The sequence below is a fragment of the Magallana gigas genome, chromosome 3 (genome assembly GCF_963853765.1).
Source record: "Magallana gigas chromosome 3, xbMagGiga1.1, whole genome shotgun sequence".
Taxonomy (NCBI): Eukaryota; Metazoa; Mollusca; class Bivalvia; order Ostreida; family Ostreidae; genus Magallana; species Magallana gigas.
The window spans coordinates 6,199,616-6,223,512 of record NC_088855.1 but is presented as its reverse complement, the minus strand read 5'-3'; the positions used below and the strand labels follow the sequence as shown (position 1 = coordinate 6,223,512).

Below are 23,897 nucleotides of genomic sequence, written 5' to 3'. Positions count from 1 at the left end.
GACGCGATGAAAACAGGGCGCTCTGATTGTGTTTATATACAAGAACTTACCGAAATAATGTTTCATAAGACTTTAATTCCACCACCAGTAAGCATCCTTATTCACTATTTTCAATTTCGAATCATAAGGCTAGCCTAGTGTTTGTTTTATTAAACATCAACAACTGTTCCTCGTTCGAGTCAATTCAAACTAACGAGCATTCGTAACGTTAAACAAACTTCTAATCGGTTCTAATCGGAATTTCCATTTGATCAAGTGAATAAGCTCTAAGAAAAATTATCTAGAGCTAAAAAATTATTTTAAGGTTTATTTCAGTGAAACTTTACATTAAAACAGTTAGGTTTATCTCAGGAATGACGTACTAAATTGTATTGCGCAAGGTCACAATAGCCGCATAACACAACGTTGCATCATCGTTTTTAATCTTTGAAAAAAAAACCAATTTGGGTCACACAAGGGACTGTCTCAAAAGCTTCATAATATAAATCAAATTGTATGAGATAAATAGAACATCTATAATTGTGTGATTTTATATTTGCTTTATCCAACTCCTTGAAATGGTTATATTCGCTCGGCAAGCCTCGCGAATATATACACCATTTCAACTCGTTGGATAAAGCAAATATAAAATCACACAATATAGATATCCTCTATATATACAGGGCAAAGACACACAGTTTGGACACAAAAATACAAAGAAAAACTAATAAACGATAAATATATATGTTATATTTCAATGATAATATGCAATCTCTGAGTGCAATGCTTTTAATGTTTGTTAAACACAATATATTATCTTGAATTATTCAGCCTATCCTATATATACATGTATATTGTGTGTGTATATATATAACGGTGAGTGTATGAACATCTTTTGTGTCTGTAGTGAACGGCGAGCAAGCTGTTAAGGTGAGAAGCAGTCTTTGTAATCTCTACAATGATAGAACGTAAGCACCACCGTTCAGTAATAGGTCCAAAAGTGAACCTGCAGCATAACAAGCAAAACCAATCACAAAAGAGCAACAATAAAAGAAAGTCCACTAGAGTTTGCATGTAGTGATATGTCTAGTAAAATAATTATAACGATGATCTTCGCTGTATGAACCGATGTCATTCTTTAAAAAGACTCAATGGTTGTGGCCATTTTTTTTATTAATATATCATTATTAGAGCTATAAATACCTGTAGATATAGGAAACATTCAAGTTTAAAAGCTAAAATATTACATTTTGGACTTTCTCTTTACTGAGTGACAGTTTATCGTCAATTTTGCAAAATTATCATTATGATATCATGAACTGTTAGGTAGATCTGATGTTGACCATGCAGACCCTTAACAAAGGCCTACCATTGTGTAGTATACACACAACTGCTTTTTTCCAGATTTCTGTTATCAAAAGCGCACGTTCTGATACGCGTTGATTCAGACGCGGAAATAAGTGAATCCTTATTTGTTACATCATAAACATGGTATTTAACTCTATACACGGTCAATGACGATTTCAAATCAATCGCAAAGACCGTTTAGGATTCAGATGAACAGTGTAAGATATCGAAATACGTGACGAACAGAACTTGTATTAATGATATGTATCAAGAATGGTCCTTTATTGTTGGAATTTTGAATTTGAATTTTGAATATTGGTTTCAAATGAATGGTATGAATAAATATTAAACAACTTTTGAACACTTAAATCGTATAGTGATGATGTAAAGATTATTTGCTGTTGTATTTTGCGCTCAAAATCGGTCCTTAGGAAAGATGAGCTTGGATAAGAGGGCCACGTCAACCTGTTTGTGTTTCTATAGTGGACCAAATAATGACAATTAGCAGACTTTTCAGACTAAACTGCCATTTTCAGACACTTAGAATCATAACTTCAATTTTGATGAGTCTAATTACTCCTATAAAAATTGATCTGTAGAAAAATAACCGGGGTTCGGGTATCAAATAAGAGACGATATGCTTCATTCTCTGACATAAATATTACCATAGCAATTTAATTCGAAACACGGATCCCAGATCATTGAGATCAAATACTACACTACCTAAAGGTGTCCCACCTCTTGTTTGATGCTGACGTCATAGTGAAGAGGGGTTGACGGGAAATAAAATACCGCGTCATTGACTAGCGTCAGATTCTGACCACCGAAATCCTCCACACCAGCAGCAGAAAGTTAACCCCTTCCGCCAACTCTTTCTGATAGCTCTCCTGCACAACCATATCGAACAAATTGCTGAGCCGGTGCCTATATCTGAGCGTGATTTAAAACCCTAACGCAGTTTCATCAGCAGACCTCAGACGTCGCGCAGACTCAACAGCACTCAGTGACAACCCTGGCTGAAAAGATGAAGATGCACTCGGTGCTTTACTTGGGTCTTTTATTCAGTATCTGTTATCAAACAAGTGCGGGAGACAATAAGGTAAGACAGTAGAAAGCACCCGTTGTTTAACATTTCTTGTTCGTATTCTTCCCTTTGTAAACTTGAGGACGGTAAGGTGTACTTACCACTTTTTTTCTAAATGATCGTCAGTGCTTACTTTGTGGGTGAATGTTCTGCCCCTACCCCCGTGGATTCTGATTTTTGACCGGTCAGCATCTGGTCACTCAACTTCTCGAAACGATTAAGTTTCAAGGTTTACTGCATGTTTCTTCAATCTCTGATAACACATTGCCATAACCATTATCCTTATCCTTGAGATCTCTTGATGATATTCTTTTGAATGGATTTTTGAATCTGAATTCAGACGGTCAAAATGGTGTTTATAACACTTCCACAAATATCAATTTAATGCGGATTCGTGAATTTAAGAAACCCAGACTTTTATCTACTTAAAACCACATTTTCAATTTTTAAAAAGATAAGTTTGCGACCTTTTAAAAGAACTATGTTTGGGGTTTTTTAAACTTACTTAAAGTGTTGTATGTCATTTGTTACAACAGTTGATGACTCAAATAAAGATATATGTACCGAGTGATGAGAAAGTTGCTAAACTGCTTTTTTTTCTCAAACGACGGTTAGTTACTTAGTTAGTTATTATAAATACGCGTATGAGTAAAAATCGTTATCAAAATTCAGTTAAATAAACTAGTTTATGTGTATGATGTTCAAATCCAAATCATGCAATCTCGTTTAAATAATTCATTCGATTGTTTCTAATAAAGGGTTTTATATTTCATCATTATATTTGAATCCTGCTGTAACAGATAAACGATATGCAATAATTCCTCGGTCCTGATCATCTGAAGCCAATCAAAAGTCAAAGTTGATATACAGCTTGGTTCCTTTTAAAGAAATTCAAAATAAAAATAATAAGTTTTAATTGATTAATTTTGTAAGTTTAAATGGAATTTGATTAGATGCAATTTATGTTGTATATCTGAATACATTGTATAAGTATTGTATGTTAAACTTTTCTGAATTCTTTCAATGTCTTTAAAAAATATGTTTGAATTCTTGCATCCTCGGTGGGCATACCGTGTGATTTTGAGACTTATTACAGTTCACCTATTTCTGAATCTTTGCAAGTGTTACTTAAAAGCTTTTATCAAATTGCATGGGATTATCATTCAAGTCAAATGCACATTGACTGTACTCTGTATAATCAAACATAATTGTCGATTTTCAGGAGATTACCGTAATTTATCATAGTCGTTTACAGTCCAAATGTTGACAATTGCTTCACCAAAAAACAAGGTAAACAGGGTAATTAGTTCCACCATTCTTTTTAAACACAACCTGATATTAGGTCAATCTAATTAAACAAAATATTGAGCTGCGATCAACCAGAGACAAAGGTGTGCGCTGATTGGATGAAAAAAAAAACTTGAAAATGTTGAAAGTTAAAATTCTTCATATAAATAAAAGAAAGAATGCATATAATAAAAACTCTTTAAAGCTAACACACCAATCTAAAGCAAAGCAAAGCATATACAATACCTTAATTTCTGCCATTTTACAGTTGATGTTTTCTTAATACTGGTGAAAAGAACGGTTTTTTTTTCTTGCAAGCCTCATAAATTAAATCCCGTTATCTTTGAATAATTAGGTTTTAACTGCTCTATAACTCTACTTAAACTGTTAAGTTCTCAAGATATTCTCTTGAGTGACTCTTTTATTTCATTTGATTCTTTTAAATGGATAGATATATTTCTTTCGTTTTCTTCTCTATAGATGGAATAACTTTCGGAGCGCTGTTACAAAAAATTCTAAATGAATAATTTGTTAGATATACACCGTATATAAAATCTTGAACATTTAGTCATTAAAACTCCAAGATGTGGTTTGTTAATTATTTGAATATCATTTCACAATACCTATGTACAATATATAGAGGAAGATAAGATAAATGATACTAAGAAATTTAAGATAAGTGACAGGAATTGCCGAATTCAGTATGGTATATTGTCAGTGACCGGCTTCGTAACTGTAACACAATTTACCGTTTTCTAAATTAACTGATCATACAGAAACATTCCTAAAATCCCCTATAAAGGTTCTCTGCAGTTATATTGAAAGAAGCTATTTATTTATTAAAAGCAGCATCATGGCATTAAGGTAAAACTATTGACGAATGCCCGGGTGTCTTAGATAATATTTAACTCTTTCTGAAGTTCCTTGGTCAACCTGCATCCTGTTAGATTAATTCTATGTTTGATAAATCGATCTTGTTTTTTCTTCTACGCATTTTATTCCGACTTTACTTAATAGCTGATTAATTAAATAGCACGAACACTGTAGGATTTTATTAGCTTCCTACGATCATAGTTCTAATGTAAAAACTGAAACGCATGACGAACGTACGAATCTTCCTTTAATTTTGCACGAATTAGTAAATATGTTACCAAAGTAAAAGGCAATGAAATACCGAATGGAAAATATCTGAGCAAATTAGAACAGCTATTACTCTGTTTAAATTTTACCCAAAGGTAAACGTTTTGAGTTTTTGTACGTAAAAATGAGGCCACATCGTGACCATGAGACTGTTTTATAGTAACAATCATGTTCAATAGTTTACATGAAACCTGTCGTAATTATTGGGACCACATCACATTAAATCGTTCAGTCGTCCCTAATTCATCTTTTGTTGCTCACACAAAGACTCCCGCCCTCGTGTTGTAGGTATAAGATAACGAAAGAAAAGAAGAGACTCATTTATGACATCAGAATGCTGTGCCGTAATCTAATTACCGGGATTTTTCATATATTTGTTATAAAATTGGATTTTCAGAGGGAATTAGGCCCGTGAAGGAAAGTGGAAAAGGAAGAACATCAATTAAGAGAAAAAGAAAATCATACTGGTCATTTCATATAAGTCCGATCTGTCTCGCAATGGAGCAGGAGGCCGGAAGTGTATGCCCACATCAACCGGGGCTTTTACGACTCGAAGCTTACAGCTTTTAGATAGAAATAAAACTTACTTCATAAATTGATGAAGATCGATCAATTGATCTTACACGCGTAAATCAAAGTTCGCGGAACACAACAAACTGTCGCTTAGCTTATATTATGTCATTAGGTAAGTAGCTTCTGTGAGGAAATATCCAAATTACAATTAAGAAATCCAAATTCGTTCAGTACTTAACCCTACCTGTACTTGAAATGTGGTATGGTTCTGGTATGATCAGATACTTGCTTATCGTAGACTCTTCCCAGTGTGTACAAAATCTACAAATAGTTGCATATATAGATACTACTTCCCTGGGTTTTTGTCTTTGTCATTATTTTATTTTTTCAGTAATGAAATTAATATACTAGTAGTTTGGAATATGAAAGTCTGTTGAAGAAAAACATTAAACTGATAAAATTATACTCCTAGACCAAGGAAACAGTCATGCTAAATAATTTCAGCTGATTTCTAATAGTACTGATTTTTACCATTACCATGAAGAAGAACATACGGTTGTTAATTCTTTTCGTCCACATTGACGACACAACCAAAGGACAAATCGTCTTCTTTCTTTCATTTTGAACCGTTCCTCTCCAAAGGTTTCTTGGGTCTGTAATGCTTTCCTTCTGATCACCATTTCAAAGCTGCAATTCAGTCAATGCGTCGAGACCGAGTGCGTGTATTTGTTGTACAAATGGTAAAAATATTAAATTTATTTAAATCTGGAATAAAAAAAACTCCTCACATATCTATGTACGAAGATCAAATTTAATATCATGAAGAATGTATCGCGAGAACTACAGTAACCGACCGCATTGTCTCGTACGTTTGTCTACCATTTACCACTGAATGTATATCAACACTGTCTTCATTTGCAAGGTATATAATTATGTAGTTTACATGTTTGCCAGAGTGAAAACGCATTTCCAACCAAAACCAATAGAAAACAAAACCGTCAGACTAAATGCAGTGAAAAACTAATTTATAATTTTAAGATGCAATTACTATTACACTTTTTTAAAGAGTTTTGGCAAATTTTGTCCTCTAAGATACTTTTCATCAAATATCTTGCTTCAAATTGTTCTTTGATGTCCTTGAAAGTGATGAATCTTTAGAGCAGACAAAACTTGTTCTTATTAGAAACAATAAACTATCTTCAAACATCGCTCATGATTTCATTAATAACCAAGTCGAACAAACGTTAATAAACATTCATAAAAAATTCAGAGATCTGTAATTTAATATCTTTCACATCACTGTTCTTGTTTTGTTATAACGTAGATGTTGCACATATGTTTTCCGCAAAATGATCTTAAACTATTCTGCATATCTTTTATGGCTTCTTTTCGATGCTCCTCAACAAATTTCATTTATGAAATGGTCAGCAAAATCCTACCAGATCTGCCCTAAACTTATAATGATTTGTTAAGCTATAAACTACTATTTTATAAAAGAAAAGTACCATGAATTTTAGCTTTAAAAATTTGAGCATTTCCTATTTCTTTATACAAAACTCTTCTTCTAAATGAAATCATTGCAGTCAAAAAAAAAATGGCCTCGGCCTTCCAATCCTCTTAAAAGCATCAAGTGTTTCAATATCAACCAGTTCCTTGATATTTGCAATCCAACTTATCATTTCTTTAAATATATTTGTTCTTGGTTTAAGCGAAAAATGCACTCTGGACGCTTTTTTCTTGCTGTCGACACAATTTGTTTTACAATTAAAAAGGAAAAAACATGTATCGGGCATAAAATAGTTATTTTTATCTTTATCAAAATACCACTTTGAATTTACAATAGAAGAAGCACTGTTTACTAAACTTTTTCAACCATACAGAAAATGACAAGTGCAGAAAACACATCATTTAGAAACGAGTGAATCTGACAATTTTATGATTTACATTTTCTTTGATTTATCACATCATTCAATTTCCAAAGATGCAATTGTTTACTTTATTAAATTTGTACGCAAGGTTTCCCTGGCAATACAAATTATCATCTGCAATAAAGTCTCGGAAGCAGAGAATCGTAGAGAAGTTTTTACGGATATATTTAGCCGTCCATTATTCCATATCCTTGCTTCATTAACAGTTAAAAGAAAATAATCACAATATAGCAGTTTATCCCACGTCTTTATGAAGCGTTATTTCTCACAAGAATGAAAATGGTTGCATAGTAAGAGTTTCATATATATAAAACACAATTATATGGTCATTAATAGATGATTGCATGAGAGATGATTTGATTTTGTTTATTAAAAGAGGATCGTTCGGTGCTGCGTTTTAAGAATGCGTGTCAGCCGACCAGTCTCATCAATGAACAGTATATATGCAATATGAAGCCGTTTCCCATGCATTAAAGTAATAAAGTTAGGGGAAATTCTTCTTTTGAACCCAATTTATTAATAATCGACAAATAAAATCCTTTTAGCATCAAATAATATTTCCATAGAGATAGAGAGACAAATTTTACATGTATCTGACAATAATTGTCCGACGTTTTCATAATGTGAAATTTTATTAATATATCTTTTGATAATTTCAGAGAGTTAGAAAGGCGCTCATTGTCCAAAGGTTAAAAAACTCTCAAAACTACATTTGTATTTTATTTTATAAAGGTTTTGTTAATGCATTTTATTAGATACTGTCTATTTAATTGACATGTACTCAGTAACTGTTTGACCATGATTATTATCAAATTGTAAATTTTATTACTTTAAACTTAATCATTGTCATGAATTCTAAAGATACAAAATGAATTGTAACCAAGTGCAACTTCTGTAAAAATCTTCATTTTTTTTCAAAGTAAGTGACATATTTATTGCACGTTTTTGACCCTCATATTTTCAAACGTAAAAAATCCCCGTCTATTGCAAAATGTCATGTACAATGTACTTATTTTGTTTATAGAATATTGTACTTCCCTATTTGGACTTACTGCGTATTCTCACTCCTATTGTCTTAAGAATCCAACTGTATTCCGACAGATAATGGCTAAAGTGATTTACAATTTAACAGTAGTATAGCCTGTCCCAAGTTTTTGCTTCCATGACGATTTGATGATTTTTAATAAAAATACACATATCTGTGAAAGAAGTACAATTGAAATTATCCAAGATATCTTCATTAACAAATTATCTCTTTTCACTTATAAAAGTTTACATGTACATGAACGAAAAAAAAAATTCTTACGGAGATTTATAATGGGAAATGTTTACATTTTTTCTCCATTCGGAAGTACTCGGGACACCTCGCGCAATTTTTCAACATTATCATTCGGGCTTATTACATGTAATGGCTGATGCAATGCAAAATCCCTGTAGACTTTCTATTTTGGGATGTGTATTGAAACCTGAAGCGGTAGAGGGGTGTTTCAAAACAGATGATCTGGACATTTTTCATATTAGTGGATGAACGTAGTTTGAGCACAAATGTATTCCTTATTATCGAAAAACCAAGCGAAAAGTGGTGGAAGCAAATTAAAACTCGGGACAGAATTACATGTATAGATGATAACCCACGCAAGCGCAGGAATTAACATTTTACACATTATGATATAATTCTAAATATGTTGAACAATATTTTTTTGTTCATTTTTGTGTATACTTTGTCCGATTTTTTCCTTATCTTGTTTTTTTAAATTTGAAGAAAAAACCCCCTGCTTTTTAATGCATTTATTTCAAACCAGTGAATGCGTATTTAGTGTCCTTCTCTCTAAATTTGTTTTTTAAGGTCAATTTTCAATAACGATACTTTACTTAGACAAACTTTAAAATATTTTGAACATTTTAAGACAAATTCAGATAAAAATTCAAATACATTGTTTAAACCGTCATATACTTTCTATTGTGGATCATAAGGCTATAAAAGAAAGTACTCATTGCAGACAAAATAATGCGTTAATCGTAACGTGATATTTGCAGCTTTCTGCAAAGTTCGCTACCTTCATACCCAAGTGAACCACATATGTTTGCTTGTGATATATGAATCAGATATCTTGCATTTGAAAAAATACTTAGACACTTTTTGGTGTCACTAAATATTTTATGCAAAAAAAACCAAATCCACAACCAGGTGTAGATTGTGTAATATAGTATTGAGCGACCTGCGTAATATTAATGGCCAGGAGGCAGGGGCCTTGTAAATATGTCCATAGACGCAACAACAATGACGTAACGAGGAGCAATATATTAATAATTTACCCTTCAAACTGAAATTAATAGTTCTTCACAAGGGCTCTAAAAGTAAGAGGCGAAAATTAACACAGTCATAAAACAAAAAAACTGCAGTTATATTTTCATCCGCAAAAGTTTCCGTGCGAGAGTCTTCCTGGATGTGTCCCGGTAGCTAATCCAACATCTGCTGTGCATTTGATCAAGAAAACTAAACAAACACCACCCTTTGCGACATTGGAAGGAGTGGCTTAACCAACCGCAGATTTAACAGTTTTCTAATTAGTTGTGTTTAATCTTAATTAATCAATGCTGGTATCCGGGCACGATGGAATGCTGCAACACACGTTTCCTCTCCAGCTATAGATATTGGGTCACTGTGATTGTTTCATATTTACAATCCCACATCTAACCAACAACGGATTAGGTCTGTTCGCCTCTTCGTATGGGGAAAGCGTAAAATTTAATTAAATGACATTTTATTCTTAGTTTAACTGTTGCAAAAAGGGCGTAAGCAGTCCTTTATTTCCGGATTTAGCATCGTTTATTTGCTTCTTCCTACTAATCTCAATACTTATGCAGTAAATAAACCAGATACTATATACTTTGTATTGAGTAACTTCCTATTCAGGTACTTTTGTAAAAATACTATACTCGTTTTACTTTTTTTACTTTTTATTTCAGTTTAAGTTTGACGTATTCCGCATGCATGAAAGTCAAAGGTTAATGAAAAAACATTTTGTTCTAAATTCTGTTTAGGCAAGAGGCAAAGTTGTAGAAGAAAAACAGTTTTTATTTCTAAGAAGTAAATACAAGATCAAAGAATTTATGAAATACATGCCATATACAATGCAAGAGAGAAAAAAGGAGAAAAAAAATGATATACAGTATATTGGGTTGCTGAAATCTTTTATCCAGGCCTAGAGTAGCAATTATAAAAAGGGGGTCGTTCATCTTATGATTAACTAATAATATAATTGGGGGGGGGGGGGGGTTAATTCTAAAGGGAAAGAAAGAAAAAGGAATTAATATATATTCAAAGATAATTTTGGAGAAGCAACTCACCTTACTCTCCATAGTTATATAAATCGATCTGTAGAATTTGGTTGCGAGTTGTCGCGCTTCCTCTACATCAGCGGTTCCAAGATAAAAAATCAATTATTACTCTGGGGCGTATTAAAAATTGTCATTGGAAGTTGAGTTGCGTATTCATATTAAATGAAAGGTGTATTATGCAACACAGCTTTGTGTTGCACCTGACTATTTATTTTAAAATGGTTTTATGGTTTACATAGTTTGCTGCATTTACAATAAACTCTGAATAAAAGTTTCTCTATTTAGAAAGCCTGGATATGTTATAGATAACAATACTCTGCTGTTGATGATTTCACTAAAAGACAACTCTACAAAATTGTAGGTTTTTTAAAATTACATGTATTATTATTTTATTTATTTATAAATGCATTTTTGAATGGAATGGTGGGAAAAAAGAAATAGCTTTTTGCTTTGGACACCTTGTGTAACCCGAGTTTTCTGTCTTCATAATGTATATATTTCTTTATCCTCTGGAATCATTTAAATTAAAATACATTATTGTGAACTTTGAGTTGGAACATGTTTTATCTTAGATTGATTGGTATTTGTTAATAAAATACTGTATAGCTTTAATTTCAATGTTGACCGAGCCACCCGGTATATCACCCCCCCCCCCCCCCCCACCCGCTATTAATATTAAAGAATTAATCTAATCATGAATTAAAAAATTTGATCACGCATAAATTGAGAATACATATAAATTAAAAAAAATTTATGTGCAGTTTTGATGGGAGACGTTATAAGAACATAAGATTTATTTCTTATACATTCAGAAAACACATAATTCGTACATGGTAACCCAGATATGAAGTCTGCAAACTTTACAGAAAAAGTAACGAAAGTAGTTTACTGTTTTTTATTCACCTACATGTGACTCTCTTTATATGTCTTCAGCCAAAGGGGGGGATTTAATCGTTATTGTCGATCCATACGTTAGATAAGAGGAACAGTTTCATCTGTCATAGAGGAAAAGTCCTCTCGGCACACTTCGACCGATTCGTAACTCATCTAAACGTTGGAGACAGAATCAGCCGAGGTGTGCCGAGTGATGGAGAGTGAAGGAGGTCGGACGGTCAACATATTAACCATCAGATCTACCTTAATTTTGTAGATATAATTTTAAAGATATAGACTTTTATTTAGATAAAAAAGTCCATAAATTTGAACATTTTCTTATATCTTTATACATTTACAGCGCTGTTCTTTTCAAGGAGATCAATGTACCCTAAAAATGGCCATGAATACCCAGACTTCTTATATAATTATTAGGGAATCCGACGTAAATCTGTGGAGGCCGTACTGTCTGTGTTCTCATTGTAGCGAATATTTCGATCGATCGCGAACTAATTAACGTATATGTATATGTATAGTAAACCTTTAAAAATAAAAAAATGTTTACAGTATTTCTCATAGGTTTTGGAATTAACGTTGTCATCAAAGTCAAAGAATGTGAGCATTCACATTCATACATTGATTTGAGAGTCCTTGTTAGTTGCTACGTGAAGACGACTGGACTTCTGAATACTCAGCGGATGTAAACATAAATTACATGTAATAAAAAGAACACGTGTAACATACTCACAAATATAATCATATAAATACATGTACATATAATTTTATACTATCTGGTTTGTCAATTTAGCTCACCAGTTCTTTTATGCACGTGTATATGTAATAATAATTATATATAAAGTAAATTCAATAACAATATTAGGCAGAAAGATAAGCTCGCCACCTCTGTTTTTAAGGGATAATATTTATAATTTACCATTTCATTTTTCATATTTTTTCATTTATTGAAATGCATGTAAATTGACAACTCAAGTACCTGTGGAGTTCCAACTTTTAATGATTTAGTGTATTGTATTATGTTAGTGAGATGAATATACGATGCACTATAACAAGTATTTTTACCACCATTATGTGGAATGTACGTAATAATGCTATCATCGTATTGTTGTCGAACGTTCACATTTTGGTTTTGTTGGTCACTGATCGTCATTATTTTACTTCAGCTCGATGGTTTTGAGTTCGACTATAGAATCATACACCTATCTGAAGGTTAATAACACATAAATCGTTTTTGCATTCTTTACAATGTTAGGCTACATTATAAGAGAGTCTAAATAATATCAGGTTTCAAAAACACAAATCTCAGATTACTAGCGTTTTCTACTAATTCTTGGATTTGATTTTTTTTTTCCTTCCGTTTTTTTTTTACTTTCTGGTAATGATAGTGTACTTTAAAATTTTATTTTCATTAACATTCATCAAATAAGAAAAGTACAAGAGAAAAACATCGATAAATCATTTTTTCCAAAAAGAATAAAAATAGGACCATAGCCCCCGTGAAATAAAAGGAAAGCGGTTTTTCTGTGGACAAACATATATAAAGGGACATGAATTATGCAGGCGAGTGAATTATGAACCCCCTTTGCTGGGCCACCGGTCTCCACTCCTCATAACGGGCTCGTATTCTGGGTTTCTAATTCAATTGTGACCATTTGCTGATTCGATTAAGGAACCAATAAGAAGATCAGATGTAAAAACAAGAGGGTCGATCAAGTAAAATTATGCATGAACAAAAATTGATAAATGCTTCATCCTTTTCAAACTGATCTGATTTTGAAATTCAATCCACGCTCTTTACCATTCGCGCCTCTGAGCTTTCCATCAGCCAAATGTTTCTAAGATGGAAAGCCAAATTGTTAAAGTGGTTTCATAAATAATGATGGCATTTATCTGTTAGGATCTACGATTCTCAATAACAAAATGGACAGCATGTTGATTTATATCTGCCTTACTTAAACAATTTGATGCATTCTTAGATCAAATAAAATTCACCAAGTAAACCATAGTCAGCATTGGCACATGTAATTGTCCGGGATTCAAATATAGACAGGTACGAGATATGTATATATATTTAATTACATATTAAGACAAGCTGAGCTCCCTTATTAGCAGTCTGTGTCCGAGGAATTGTCTTCCTGGGACTGCACCCATAGTCAATAATTCATTTATATCTGGATGGAAGAAATCCAATATCCCGCAGGACACTTTTACGATTGTCCGGCACATTCCGAGAATTTCTGCTAATTACAAAAAACCATAATGAAACCCATCTTCTCGCACCCAGCCGTGAAATCACTAGATTTCTCCAATATCTAAGAACAAGACAGATTTCAGGAACTTTTTTTGTTTTCTCCATTGTTTATTTACTTGTATACTGTCGAGTTCATGAGCTCCTTGTTTTCTTAAATGTACGTGTTTACTGTAATATTAAACACTGATAATGTGCAACTTGAATAAATATATTTTCAACACTATTTTTGCAACGTAATCAGTAGCTTCATTTGAAATATACGTCAAACAGAGGACATAATATAAGATTTTTCCATCTTTAATTGCTTTTCTTTTTTCGTTGATTTTAGGTCCAGAGATACGATCCTTCCGAATATAACGATTTACTGCAACTACTACAAGGCTGGACTCTGACAACGCCCTCTGCTTCCATGACTACGTTACCTCCCTTGGACAATCTAGGTGGCGCTGTTGTGCACAAGGGATACCGGGAGTCGGGGGATATTGAAGGGGACCTGTATCAACAGGAACCAAAATCGGACAATGGAGTCCCAGAAAACAAAGTGTCATCTGATAGTCTGGATGAAGATTATTTCGAGCGATTCCAGGACAAGTATCCCTCTGAGAGTGAATTTGACAAAGTTTCAGAAACATATAATGACGAGGACCCCTCTGATGACAAAGAAAAGCGAGTTTTGAATAGCTTAGGTGGATTTTCTTTGCATGGCTATAAAAGAGGACTTAGTTCCCTTGGAGGGCTAAATCTTCATAATTTTGCTAAACGCGGACTAAACTCTCTTGGAGGAATGTCTCTTCATGATTTCAAACGCGGACTGAGCAGTCTTGGGGGAATGAGTCTCCACAATTTCAACAAGAGGGGGTTAAATTCTCTTGGTGGATTTGGACTTCATAATTATAAAAGAGCTCTTAGTTCTCTTGGTGGATACTCACTTCACGGCTATAAGAGAGGACTCAGTTCCCTTGGAGGCATGTCATTGCACGGGGGCTTTAACAAACGAGGTCTTAGCAGTCTAGGCGGAATGTCTCTTCATGGCGGATTTTCAAAACGAGGCCTAAGTTCCCTTGGCGGAATGTCTCTTCATGGCGGATTTTCAAAACGAGGCTTAAGTTCCCTTGGCGGCATGTCGCTCCATGGCGGATTTTCAAAACGAGGCTTAAGTTCTCTTGGCGGCATGTCGCTCCACGGTGGATTTTCAAAACGAGGCTTAAGTTCTCTCGGTGGTATGTCGCTCCACGGTGGATTTTCAAAACGAGGCCTAAGTTCTCTCGGTGGTATGTCGCTCCATGGTGGATTTTCAAAACGAGGCCTAAGTTCTCTTGGCGGTATGTCACTCCACGGCGGATTTTCAAAACGAGGCTTAAGTTCTCTAGGAGGGTTTAGATTACATGGATATAAGCGAGCTCTCAGCAACCTTGGTGGAATGAACCTTTACAACTTTAAAAGATCTCTTAATGACTTAGAGAAAAACAATAACTCGGAATCCCCTTACGATAATCTTGAATCGAGTGACATTATGTCCGGTACCATGGACGCGTCGAAACATAAGCGATCAGTTCCTAGTGAACCAAGAACAGACAATTAATCTGAATCTTAAACATAAAACTTTTTAAAAATTTTCTTGTAAAGATTTATACATATCAAGTTTTGAATGACACCATTGATTTTATTATTGTAAACTATTCCTAATACAAAGTGAAGACGATTGCTTTATGTTTTCCGTCCGGTCCGAGTTTTTGATTTCTCCACGAATACTATGATAAAAACTGGTATAGGTCCAATGAGTGACATATTTTGATATTTTATTGATATTTCCTCTGTAACTGCCATGTTAATCTAAATGAACGTAGAGAGGACACTGTTTATTCACAAAGTTAATCAAGCTGTAAATAAATTCATACTTTTGTCGCTAATTTTTTCTTTACTGAACTACAACAATCAAGGATGATATTTTCACTGGTTGTATAATTCATGTTTGTCACAAAATATTTTCTGGCCTCTGAATTTGCAGTCAATAATTCATTATTGAGGCTTTCGTTTATTTTCCATTACCGTAGCAAGTGACTACAGCGTGTACAATTCTTTTGAAACACATGACACACACTCAGTGCCTCTTTCTCCTTCTCTTGATGATGCAAATTCTTCTTGTCATGCACCTGATTGTATTGGTGTATGCTGATATTGAAGGAATCATAAGAGAATGCTCTAAAAGAACCTAATCCTGAGATCCTGGGATAGGTAAATCAGTCAACCTTTGCTGGTGATGGAACGTTTTCAGATTTGCAAATACTTTGAAAAATACTTTGAAGGACGCGTTGAAGGATGATATCTCGTAACTATTGTTACGATTCCTTTTAATTTTTTTCTACGATTTATTATGATTGTTATAAAAACATTGTTCTGATAATTGTTGAACAAGAAAACATAAGAATACTGTCGACAGTCCATATAGTTTAAACTTAAGAGGAATACAACGTTATAGACAAATCTGGCAAACAAACTTTGTCCTGGTTTGACGCTTTTTTCCCTTTTTTGTGAAAAAGTAGTTTCTAGTTCATCTTGTGGTTTCCAGTTCAACGGACGATATGCCAATTAGGATATACAATCATGTACTTGAGTATGTCTGATCGATATTACGTTTAATATACATAACAAGGCCTTTCAATCAAACATAATTTTCCACGTAAAATTAATACGTACATGTAAAACACATTTTTTTAAAGTTTGCAAGCGAGAATCGACTGTCCTTATTCCACGTGTTTTATAATAAGAGTGCAGGAATCTGTAGCAGTTTGGTGAACAACAAAATATCATGTTTTTTCTAACCCCTACGGCATCTTGACAGTACATAAATGATAATAACTCATTTTTTTTTAGCTTAATATCTCGTAGATGAACATGTATGGGAGAATTATCATGAAGTGGTATTTAGTTGAAAACATGATACAGCGCAAGTAAATCAAATTAAATTGATATTTAATAGTTTTGGATTAATAGTCAAATTAAATCTTACTTTTGTTTGTTGTTGGCAATTCAAAAATCTATTTCCGCTAAATACATTACACATCATACAAGATACGCTTACATGACTATTGCAGATCGGGGGGGGGGGGGGGGGGGGGTCACATGATTGACAATTTTAAATACATTTCTTCAGAAAAAGTATTTTGCACCTCTGAATTGTATCAAAGAATTATTTTCTCTTTGAATGGAAGAGAAAACAATGCTCAGATATTGGTTTGAAATTACACTAGCTATAGATTATCTGTTTCATTGCTGATAAATATTGTTATCAATTTATTTTTCTTGATTAATTTGACATCAGAAAAGACATGTTTCCTAGAATAACAGGAGCGGGTAGAAATAACAGGTGCTCCACTGCTTGTATATACATGTATGCATACACAAATCACCTTCCATTAGGAAAATCAAAGGCTCTCTAATAGTGGTGTTTACTGCTAGCTTCTAAGTTATCCGTTTGAAGTCCAATCCTTTCAGCTTGTATCTTATATCTGATTGAATATACACATTTTTATACTATTGCCCCTGCAAACTACATGTAATAAAAAGACTACAAAAGGAATATATCAGTTTATATCACTGATTATATACAGCATCATGTAACACACAGAATTTATACAAGAATTATGTTGATCTGAATGTTTCCCCTCATTGCTCTCGTATACACAAAATATTGTGAAGAAAATGGCCTCTATCTATTTACAGGTACATGTAAGCTGCGTGTAACCATACTGAATTAATTCAATATATAAACTTGGGTATGTTTGGTAACTTCGAAGCTAAGGTAAAGCGTAAAAAAAAAAAAAATGTATACAATCATTAAAAACTTCCGTTTCCGTTTGTGCGGATGTTCAATTTATTTCAATAATTCAATAGATATGCGATATCAATTACAAAAAGTAACGAAGAAAACATCATTTAAGCACATCTAGCTAGGGTGACTCGTCCCAGCACCGAAACATTCCAACACTTTAGATCAGTAGAGTGTTAATGTTGTGGGTGAAAACCCCAAAACAGCAATAAAAAAAACCCCTGGTCCTACCAAAATGGTTGATATTATTAATAAAATATTTGTTATCTTAATTGTTTATACATTTTAAGCTAATAATTAAAAAAGAAAGCATGAAAACAGCGGGAAAACAATTGAATCTATTGTAAGAGGTATAGTTAAGATCGTTGATAAACAGTCTTCCAATATGAATTAACAAGTTCAGCATACAATAAATTGGTCTCTTCTTCTTGAAAGTGAAAAGCAGCTAAAGCCGTCCCCGTGTCTTCATAGTAACATAGGTCAGGTATCAGTCTGTTTCCTGTTTGAACTCAAGCTGAAGTTGTTCGATCTTGTTATAAACATAACGAGGCAGGAGAACTGTGTAGCCCTTCAATAAATCAAAGAACCATGGGCCAAATTGCAAACAGCACAGAGGGTTTAACTGGGTATATACAACATGTAAATGATTTAGAAGTTTGTAGAAAGTATTGATCAATAAGAGAGAAAAGTCATTCTTGGACTAGTACACATGTGTTGATTTTTGTTGAAAGTCAGATAGTGCAAAAGCAAGTTAAACTATCACAGCAAAACCACAAAAAAGTAAATAAACAAGCATTCTGAGAGTATTGCATAAGCAATACACGTCCCCTACCAGTTTGTAGAAATTTGTGAAAACAATGCACTGTTATGCAGAATATCATTCCTTACCGTCTTCTGTACCCCGAATCAACAGACCAACCCGATAACAATTAAATTTACAACACGATGCTTGAAACTATTTAATAGAACTTATTTGTTTGTTAGAAACAATAAAAGGAATGGTCCAAGTAATGCACGATAAACTTGATCTGTAGTTTGACATTTTGAAGCTGTTCAGCAAATTTCATATTATTCCTCAAACGCATAAGAAAAAAAGTGTGGAAAACTGAAGTGGGACAGACAGACGGACGGACAGACGGGATGGACTAACGGACGCAGAGGAAAGCTATAGTCCCCTCCGGTGAAAATCGGTAGGGGAATGATAAGAAGGAACACACAGAAAAGCTAAAGGAAAGAAGTTTTCCGACAACAGCCAGCCACAACACGTTCTCTAGTAATTGTTGACGATGTCAGTACATGTGTTAAAATCCAAGCAAACGAACATCTTCTTTTCATCGATTTTTAAGCGACTGTTTGACAGCAGTTATATTCAAATTACAAAGTCAGTACACATATACATGTAGGATAGACTTTAACTCGGAGGGCGGAACTCGTAGGTCGACTTCACCTCAAACATTATTTCACCGAACATCTCAACCTTTTTTTTTTAAGTAAAAAAGTCCGCTAAAGATTGATGTTGCATACTGCAAAAGTATGTACTGTAGAAGTAATAATATTCGTTGGGGGTTTAATTTTGTTATTTTCGTTGGCAGTAGAAATCAACGAAACTAAATCCATGACGAATTTTTAACACAAGTACCTATATAAAAAAAAAAATAGTTGATACGCGATACATTTTAGGGATTACGATATGACGAAATTAAATGCCAACGAAATTGTCTTTAGTTTAAAATCAACATTTTAACCCAACGAAAACATGTGCTTTCACATTATTATTTCATTGTTTGTTAATTGATTCTGAAAATTGCTGAAAGCTAGTACCTTATTGTGGCTTTAAAATTTTTGCCCTTTCTTTCTTCGTACATCGACAACTTTTCAAGGGTTCCGCCCTGTGAATTTAGTAAACTTTATGTGTACTGACGATAAAAAAATGCTGTTACTTTACCTGTCTAAATGTTTTACTCAATTTAAAAATTGATGTATTTTGGCTGCAAACTACTTGTTAACATTACTTGTCATTATTTTAACAAAAATTCTAGCTTTTTGGTACTGCATGGCCAAGCACTCTTTGACCTGTCAGAATGGTATATTCTTATTGCAGATATTCAGAGATTGCTTTGCATGGCTCTTGACACTTCCTAGCTGTCTTTATTGAAACACAGATGTATTCTGTACTTTATCGTAAAGACATACACGTAATTCGGTATCCACAATTATTGAATTTTAATGAAATCCTTCTACTGGAAAGGAACAAATTAATGTATTTTCTGCATTGTTTTTTTTATAAGATGAGCAATACCAGCATAGACTTTGCTTTAAAAACAGACCACCGAGGTCCCTATATTTTTCCATGTACGCACGAAATTATGGAGGCGATACTCAGGTATACAATATAGAAATCCATCAAAAATTTATATTTAGAATGAAACAGTAACGGTGTTCTTGATCATACTTGACGGTCGATGAAATTAATCAAGTTAGTTTCCTATTTTCACAATTCTTTTGACACCTTTTCTTGTTGTATACTAATGTTAGATTTTACACCTTGTAAAACTTATAATGAATTTCTACACCCAACCATGTACATGTTTTCATCTTTCGGCGAAGTAATTCTCAAAAAGGGCATGAATATTGATGACTACGTGCGTCATTATAGCGACTTTGAACTGTCGTAGAATACTTACATTGTAGCTTTATACAATATTTAGTCCATGTGAAAATAGCAAACAGGATTTCAATAGAACGAAAGTGTATAGGATTATGGTTGCCCTTTGCCTCCTACTGCACAGTCTTAATGCTAACAGCAATAAAATGTTGTTATGAAAATTAAATCTAGTATGACATTGAATTAACGACATCATTTGCAATTACTATATATAATTCCTATTTCTACTTCCCCAGTTTGAAGGTTGATTTTTCTTAAAATATAACAAAATATGAATAATAATGGGTTTTTGCATTTTTTTTAAAAACTAAAATGCTCGCGTTTATTTTATTTGCGGTATTTGACAAATTCAAATAATACCATCAAAGAAGGATGTCAGAGTCTCACAACACCCATGGAATAATTCCCATTATATACAGAGGTCTAACAGAGTTTTTATAGTTATTTAAGCAATTTAAAGTGTCTGTCAAGTAGAGTTACATCGTTCACAATATCCCGTATGAAAGAAACCAATCGCAACTTGCTCTTACAGCACAGTGCATTCAACAATTCAACACGTTTAAGGCTCCAAATCAAAATTAATGAAAAAGTACTTGACACCAAAGAAGATTAAACGCACAGTCTTTCATTCAAAGCCAAGCAAAACGGCCACGTGCGTCACGTTCATAAAGCACTAACAACAAAATAAGCGATCAGAGACTATTGAGCAGCGGGTTTTGTGGAGTTTTTATTCCTTTTCATTTCCACTTTGTCGCTGGGTTTTCCAGCGCTGTATTTCTTTCCCCGTCAAAATGTCTTAAAGGAATGGCCCTTCATATATATAGTTATGTGCAAAAAGTTGAAGCTAATTCACAGAGCATACACAAAATTTAGTTCCTTGATAGTTAACGAACACTAGAAGAGGAACCGTTGTTATTGGTTTCCCGGGCTGGCGGTCCGTCTTCATGATTTGGTAAACTACACGTATACATCCACGTGTATGTAAATAAACCAACTATTATTCGCGACGACTTTATTTCGCTAATTAACTGAGTTCAACTGGTTCACGGCGACAAAACCTTATCTACACCTGTTTTTTTATGACAACTATGTAGTAGATACTGGTCCGTGGCGAGAAATTTTCGCGACAATGAGGTTCTCGCGAACAAAGGGAAAATTTCTCACACGCGAATAAACGTTGGTTTACAGTATTTTGCGAATTATTTTTGCAACCATGTGTTTGGCGAACATTTTATCTGCTATTTTTGAATGGCGTCAGCCTTTAATAATGCACGTAAGATGCTATAGTTTATTAATTAGGTACTAGTATACATTTGTATGTTAAACAAGTGTTTCACGGGCAGACAACCTAACCATGATCATAGTTACTAATGATGTCAAAACATGAGATTCTTAGAGATTTCGAACATTGAACATGAAAAATATTCTTTAAAAATTATATTATAGAATTTACATGAAGGTACGAATCTAAAATGTAGGGTTTAGACAGACGGACGGACACAATCGTTCTCCTTGTTTCAATAATATTATTATGACTACAAACGACTAATTAAACAGGTAAATCACACGATCCTTCCTTGAAAGTCAAGTTGAGATAAGCATTCTGTATCAAAAATAATTGTCATCATTAACAGCTAGCTTACGGTCAATCGATGGAGTGTTTAGGGTTGATGAGACTTTGAGACAGTTTATATTGGCTAACAGCTGTTCACAAGGGATTTGGGAACAATTTGTGCTTAATCACCGCCACCGTAGACTGGGTAATTCGATAGGAGATAACCTGAGCCTATACTACATGATACAATGTTTTGAAACAATTGAATTAGCTAAATCCCTATCATGCCATTTAAAAATAAATTAAATTCGGATCTAAGATATGTTTGCTATTGAAATTTTGCACTCGAATAGTTTCAATGGTTGACGTTTTATAAGAAAATAATTTTAAGACGGACTATGAATTATCGGAGTTTTTCATGAAAAGAAAACTGTTTAAGAAGGCACATTGGTCAACAAATTAATATAAGACCCACCTCATATTTTCAAAAAATGAATTGTTCAGCTATAAATTATTATTATGTAAGGAACATTTTCATTTATTTTATCTTTGAATTTTAAATGTTTTCCTAAATCTTTATGTAGACCTCTTCTTTGTAAGGAGATTTATTCAGTCTAAAAATGATATGGACAATCCAACCTTCTTAAAAGCTTTTTAAAACTTTAGAAAAAGTGCATTCTACAGGTGTAAAATTTTATGATTTGATGCATGCAAAAAATATGTACCAATGTTAAACTTTTATACGCCAAGTGTTCTTAAAACAACTTTGCCGGAATCAAAACTAAGCTAAGTGTTAAATTCACTTTCAAAGAATCTTTGAAATATCAGTCAAAGATAGCATTTTGCAAGTAGCTCTATGTAATTTACGATATTCTTTGCGAAACACTTTTGCAAAGAAGGATGGATTATAACTTATAATAAGGAAACATGTAAGTTTTTAAGGATCCCTATAGCTATTCTAAAGTGCAAAAGTTCCCCAAAGATGTTAGACTTCTATAGTATATTATTATTATTATTATTATTATTATTATTATTATTATTATTATTCTATACGTCATCATTTCAAAATAAAAATCTCGTATTTTGAAATGACATTGTCATTTGTTCTCATTTATTCCACATCTTTAAAATGTCATCTTCTTTTACCAGAAGATTTCTTCATTTAAATGCTATCTCTTTTTACATACATTATCTATTCGAACATTTTTGGAACACCTCACACAATTTTTCAACATTGACAAGTTAGAAGGAACAAAGAATAAATTGTAAAGAATATTGGGAAATAATACCTTGTTAACTATACAGTATTCATCAATAATATCGAATGATTAAGCAAAGAAGATTTTTGGACATTTTATGAAGATGTTTACCTTATTCATGACAAATGCACCAATCTAAATTTATGAAGTATTATAATTCCAAAACTCCAAGAAAACTAAATGTTTCTTTCATTTGAATAGACTTTCGCCTCATCAAAAGCAACGAATAAAAGGATTTTGTCAAAAGGCTTCATAACACAACCAGATTCCCAATTGCAGGAAACCAGCAAACAAAACCAAACCAAAATAAGTTATGCTTTTAAAATCACTCTTAACAGTTACAAGAATCGTATTGCATGGATTGAGATAACGTGAACTCGAACTGTTTATTTTTTGTACTATCGTTTGACCTTCAAACAACAAATAATTCTTACAGAACTAGGGCACACTCGCCATGGAGCTGTCATCAGCTCTAGAAACCACCACACTATCGCTATGTATTGCATAGATATTATACTGCACTGTAGTTACTGCCCTGCATGATTCGCATGAGATTCACAATTCATATTTACATATGTATCACACAGTACTGCTTATTCGCGAAGTCTAAATCAATTATTGAGTGTTTGTAGGCAGATGGTCTTTTGCTTAATCTCATTTTTCTTTTTAAACAAATTCGGGAAAAACTAAATTTAAGAATAAATAGACTATCATAAAATAAGATCGGAGCATTAACGACTAAATGAATGGAAATACGTTATTAATTAGAGGACGTTCTCGATTAACAGTGAACTGTTTGTAAGATAATACAGTATTTTACATCTTAT

The 23,897-nt window shown here is 33.3% G+C and overlaps 1 protein-coding gene across 1 annotated transcript; it reads left to right on the top strand.

Moving 5' to 3' along the window:
- Positions 1-2,149: 2,149 nt before the first annotated feature.
- On the top strand, positions 2,150-15,668 carry LOC105340543 (feeding circuit activating peptides-like). The gene is given in 2 exon segments (NM_001308885.1): positions 2,150-2,425; positions 14,091-15,668. Coding segments are annotated over 2 exon segments (1,329 nt in total). The 5' UTR covers positions 2,150-2,350; the 3' UTR covers positions 15,345-15,668.
- Positions 15,669-23,897: the final 8,229 nt, after the last annotated feature.